This window comes from Callionymus lyra, chromosome 17 (genome assembly GCF_982586985.1).
Source record: "Callionymus lyra chromosome 17, fCalLyr1.hap1.1, whole genome shotgun sequence".
Lineage (NCBI taxonomy): Eukaryota > Metazoa > Chordata > Actinopteri > Syngnathiformes > Callionymidae > Callionymus > Callionymus lyra.
The window spans coordinates 21,670,593-21,676,184 of NC_141834.1; the positions used below are offsets into that span (position 1 = coordinate 21,670,593).

At 40.5% G+C, this 5,592-nt stretch overlaps 1 protein-coding gene across 1 annotated transcript; it reads left to right on the plus strand.

The window, feature by feature from the left end:
- The first annotated feature begins 351 nt into the window (after window positions 1-351).
- Window positions 352-1,271, plus strand: twist1b (twist family bHLH transcription factor 1b). The gene has a single exon (XM_087812503.1). It carries the CDS (start codon window positions 389-391, stop codon window positions 857-859), a length of 471 nt encoding a protein of 156 aa, XP_087668629.1. The 5' UTR covers window positions 352-388; the 3' UTR covers window positions 860-1,271.
- The last annotated feature ends 4,321 nt before the right edge of the window (window positions 1,272-5,592 follow it).

Sequence of the window (5,592 nt, forward strand, 5' to 3'; positions counted from 1 at the left end):
GTAGCTTCAATATTGAATTAAAATAATTCAAACAATAAGATTTACTTCTACTTCTATTTTTTTATTGTGGTGATTATTTTGACCTTAACAATATAATCGTTTTAATCACATGAGTGTATTGTTGTTATGTTTTCTTCAAACATGTAATAAAATGAATTAAATCCGAAATATCAGGGACAGAGTCAGTCACACGTAGCCACGCCCCCTCCGGACACGCAATCAAGCCTCTCAGCCAATCACGTGTCCGCCCAAAAAAAAGTCGCTCCAGCCTATAAGAAGCGGCCAAAAGTTCGTCAAGTATCAGAGAAGTCTTGACCTCCCAGCCGCCCATCCATGGACAGCGCGGTGTCTCCACGTCCAGGAGGAAGGTTCTGGAGCAGATGAGAAGATGTCTGAGGACAACATGGAAGAAGATTCCAGCAGCAGCGCGTCTCACAGCGAGGAGGAGCAGATCCAGAGGGGCAGGAAGAGGAGGCCGAGCAGGAGGAGCGCCGAGGACCCGGACCTCAAGAGAGGCAAGAAGAGCAGCAGCAGCGGCGAGGACAGCCCTCAGTCTCTGGAGGACCTGCAGACCCAGCGCGTCATGGCCAACGTGCGCGAGCGCCAGAGGACGCAGTCGCTCAACGAGGCGTTCGCGTCTCTGCGCAAGATCATCCCCACGCTGCCCTCGGACAAGCTCAGCAAGATCCAGACCCTCAAGCTGGCCGCCAGGTACATAGACTTCCTGTGCCAGGTGCTGCAGAGCGACGAGCTGGACGCCAAGATGAGCAGCTGCAGCTACGTGGCCCACGAGAGGCTCAGCTACGCCTTCTCGGTGTGGAGGATGGAGGGAGCCTGGTCCCTGTCCACGTCCCACTGACGAGCCTGGTCCCTGTCCACGTCCCACTGACGAGCCTGGTCCCTGTCCACGTCCCACTGACGAGCCTGGTCCCTGTCCACGTCCCACTGACGAGCCTGGTCCCTGTCCACGTCCCACTGACGCACCTGGTCCACGTCCCACTGACGAGCCTGGTCCCTGTCCACGTCCCACTGACGAGCCTGGTCCCTGTCCACGTCCCACTGACGAGCCTGGTCCACGTCCCACTGACGCACCTGGTCCCTGTCCCACTCAAGCACCTGGACCTGCTCCACGTCCCCGTGACCCACTGACACACCTGGACCTCCTTCGTGTTCAGGTCCCACTGACACACCAGGACGTGGTCCACTTCCCCCTAACACACCTGGACCAGCTCTGTGTCCACGTCCCACTGACATGGAGGACCTGTTCAATGTCCACGTACCACTGACACACCTGGACCTGCTGCAGATCCATCTGACACACCACGACCTGGTCCACGTCCCACTGACTCACCTGGACCTGGTCCACGTCCGACTGACATGGAGGACCTGCTCACGTACAGATGCAACTAACCTGGACCTGCTCCCTTTCCAGGTCCCACTGACACACCTGGACCTGAACTCTATAGACTCTTACTCACACCGAGGCTCGAAGGAGTCCCTCCTGGACCTGGTGATGTTCTCGGACCCTCTGGAGTCTGATGCTGGAAACATGGAATCACTATTTAAAGAGTGTGTTCGTGCTTCACACACTCGTGACGAAGAATGTTTGTTTTCTCGATGGAAACATGTTCACAAGTGTGCGTGTGAGCAGACAGTCTCAGTATTACGCGTGCGCGTGAAGTGCAGCTCGCGACTGTGGATCAAACCTGTGCAAAGAATATTCCTCAGAATTATTTATTTATTGAAGGTACATTGAAGGGATGATACAAAATACATTCCTTTTTTTTAATGATTTCTTTTGTAAATGTTTGTATATTTTTTGCATTAAAGAAAACATATGACTTGATCTTGTTTTGGTCTCATTTGGATGTTTATGTTGTGAACTCTTGTGTGTTTGTAACGAGCTTCAGATGATGATCACTTTACTTTAGCAGTGAGTATTAAGCATCTTAAATAATTATAATTAGTTATAATTTCACTCGATATTTCATAAAATCATCAAACTTAATTTATTTTTGATAACTTTTGCAAAAAAAAAGTAAACAAACATTTTCACTGTCGCCATATTGACAATTTTACTTTATTAGTAATAATAAGGACGATCGTTTTTAACGCCTCTGGACGTAATAATAATTTTTCCAATATATATTATTTAAAACGTACGCTTTATAATAGCTTCCCATAATGCACCGGGCCAGATATGAACATTAATAAACTAAACAATTTTGGCGGGATTACTGCTGCGTATTCCGTATTATTAAAATGATATATTATTTTGATCGTCTTTTTTTCTGTGAAAGTTAAGAAAATATTTTATTTATTTTTGTTTTAAAAATATTTTTCCCATAATGCTCAGCGCCATATTACGTTCCTAATTCTTATATTGACATGTACAGTAAGTACATTTACTTCCGGGTCTGCTTGATGGTTTAAATGAAACCATTTTTTTTAAAACTCGTATCATGTCTATATTAATGTCTTGTTTAAATAAATAATAGTTAGATAATAATAATAATAACAATAATAATAATAATAATAAGAAGAAGAAGAATAACAATTATAATAATAATAATAATAATAATAATAATAATAATAATAATAATAATAATAATAATAATAATAATAATAATAATGATAATAATAATAGTTATAAAGATCGTATTTTAAAATAATATGACCTGAAAGATCTAAAAACAGCGGGACTTGTTGTCAATAGTTCGTGTTATTGATGTGAGAAAGTTTCTCCTCAACAGTTGGTCTGAAGGTGTGTAATTGTGATCTCGAGGCATGTATGGAATTCCCAGATGTCGATGAAATTCTAGAAGGTATCTCCACACACGTGACCCTCACACACCAACAACACGTACACAACACACACAAACCCACGCGTTCAAACGTCACCAGTAATGCTTTAAATATGTTTCCTCTGCTCGCTCTTGGCCGCACAGGCCTCGGAATGAAACCTATTTAGAACAGATGTTAGTATTTTTTAAAAACGTCACGTGAAATGAGCAGATGTGGAGCGAGTGTGTGTGTGTGTGTGAGAGAGCAGAACACTGCACGAGGAGCACGAGACAAGTCGCTCTCTCGTGCTCGTCCATATTTAAACTTTCATCAGAAAAAAATAACTATTGAATTGAAGAGGATTATTTGTTTTATTTAGTCTTTTAAAGGCGCGTCTTCTCGTCGTGGATTTGCCGCGCTCGTGTGGCGGGAGAAACACAGGTGAGGCCGCGCGGGAAATAGACTCAAAGAAAATGTGGGTTTGTGTTGAAAAATTGTAAAAAAAAACTCAGGATGTTTTTTTTACCTAAACAGGCCCGAGGCAGCCTTGTTTGAACAGTGTGTGTGTGTGTGTGTGTGTGTGTGTGTGTGTGTGTGTGTGTGTGTGTGTGTGTCTCACACACTCTGTTGATAATTCATCATCAGCTAATGCGATGAAAGTGAAAGATAACACAGATTTATGATCTACTTATAAACGTCTGTTAATGCACTTGTTATTGGACCTGATCGCGTGTGACGCGACGTCAGCAGCTCGTGCTCGCGTGTCTTGCTCAAGGACGAGCTTCAGTCTCTGGAATCGAACCAAGGAGTGAGATCAGGAAGAATTCGATCTCGTCGAACACACCCTGGTGTCGAGGATAGAAACCACTGTTGATCAAACTTACTTACTTACTTACTAATCTCATCATTTAACACTTTAAACTAGGGTTTACAGTTAAACTCTATTTTTAAAGACGATCTAAATAACGTTGAATTAATCGATAATAACTATATTTCGATTTTAAACACCCTTCTGGTTGATAATCGATCGTATTTAATAGGTTTAAATTAACGTTGATAATTACGTATTTAAAAGGTTCAATAAATCGTTGAAATCTTCAGAATACAATTGTTCAAAAATAAAGCCTTATTGAAGACGGAGGTTAAATATTAGATTTCGGTGATAAAAATGCAGAACAAACATATTAATAATAATAATAATAATAATAATAGTAAGAGCACATCTGTGCAGGTGTGTGTGTGTGTGTGTGTGTGTGTGTGTGTGTGTGTGTGTCACTGTACAGGTGCAAGTGTGTGTACGTGTGTCAAGGATCGACACATGTGACAATTCAATTAAACATTAAATATGTTTTTGTTTAAAAGACACAGTTATTGTGAAACATACTTGAACTTTAAATAATTATTTAAATAACATGGATTTAATTATATAAAAATAATGTATTTTCACATTAAATTCCAGAAAAACAACAGAATGTAATTTGGACTAATATGAGAATATGTTGCATTATTAAAGTGAGTTTATGTTTGAACTGGATTTATTTATGTCACAAGAAATGATGGGTTTGATCCTTAAAACTTGAATTATTTTTAGCATTTATTAACATGTGGATGAGTTGCGTGTTCAAAAACATAACAGTTATATGTGTGAGAGCTTTTAATTTTCAAGGTTTAAAACCAACACTTACGTTTCTTTTATAGCATTTTAATCACAAATAAACGTCTCAAGGAGGAGAAATTCATTATCAATTGTTGTCATTAATGTTTTTTTAAATGAGGTTTTTGTGGCGTGACACGAGTGATTAGGAGCCACTGATGAAGTGCTTTTGAGCAACTGATGTAAGTCCCGTTACCTAAGAAAATAGCATCTATGTTTTAATATGAAAAATGTTTATTAGTTCATAGATTAATTCAATAATTTAATAAGTTTCTTACCATATTATTATAGAAACTACTAGAAAACGGAGTCAAAAACGAGTTGTTATTGCCAAGCAGGTGACGATCCGTGTCTCATCATCTGTTGGTAGAATTAAGATTTTCTTGTCAAATGTTTGTAACAATTTCAATTTGTATCTAAAGAAGTTTGTCAGAAGAACATTTGTTGACATTAAAAGTTCTTCTTGCTAAGTTTCTGCTGCCACAACGTTCACTAACATGGAAGCCACGAGTCAAAACACTTGCATTATATCCATAGTTTAAAATATGAACCAACATGTTCTGATATTATTGACGAGTCTGTCAACAAACCCGGAGGTTCATGAAGGACGAGAGAGATGAACGTTGGAAAACACTTCTGAGATCCACAGAGGCTTGTACGTCTTATAGAACTTAAATTAATAACATCTGGAACATGCAACATATATCTAACAAAAGTCTTATCAGAGTCAGTGACTCTCTCACAATTTAGCCCCAAAATATTGCTGACAGAACAAAAACCAAACAAGGTCAGTTCCAAAGGAAACTTGTCGAAAGTGCACTTGGACTTTGAAATATCGTTAGTCTTGATGAAAATGTTTTCTTCTAATGTTGAAGAACAGTAGAAACATGTGGAACATAAACGACGTGAACGTTCTCTGTGGCCAGAATATAGAAAAAAAAACAGTGTCTTCACGAGGAAGTCAAGTGGCGTCAGACCTGGCGTTACTCAAAGTGGTCTTGAGGAGGAACGCCAAGATAGAACCGGCCTTGATGCGTGTCCAAAGGCTGCTGGGAAATGTGTGCACCTTGTGTGTAGCCCTGGTGTGCGTGTGATGTGTGTGATGTGTGTGATGTGTGTGATGTGTGCCACCCAGGCTGCAGACAAGTGTGTGT

What these genes read in the sequence shown, in the direction of transcription:
- twist1b (XM_087812503.1), top strand. Translation starts at nt 389, where the DNA reads ATGTCTGAGGACAACATGGAAGAAGATTCCAGCAGCAGCGCGTCTCAC.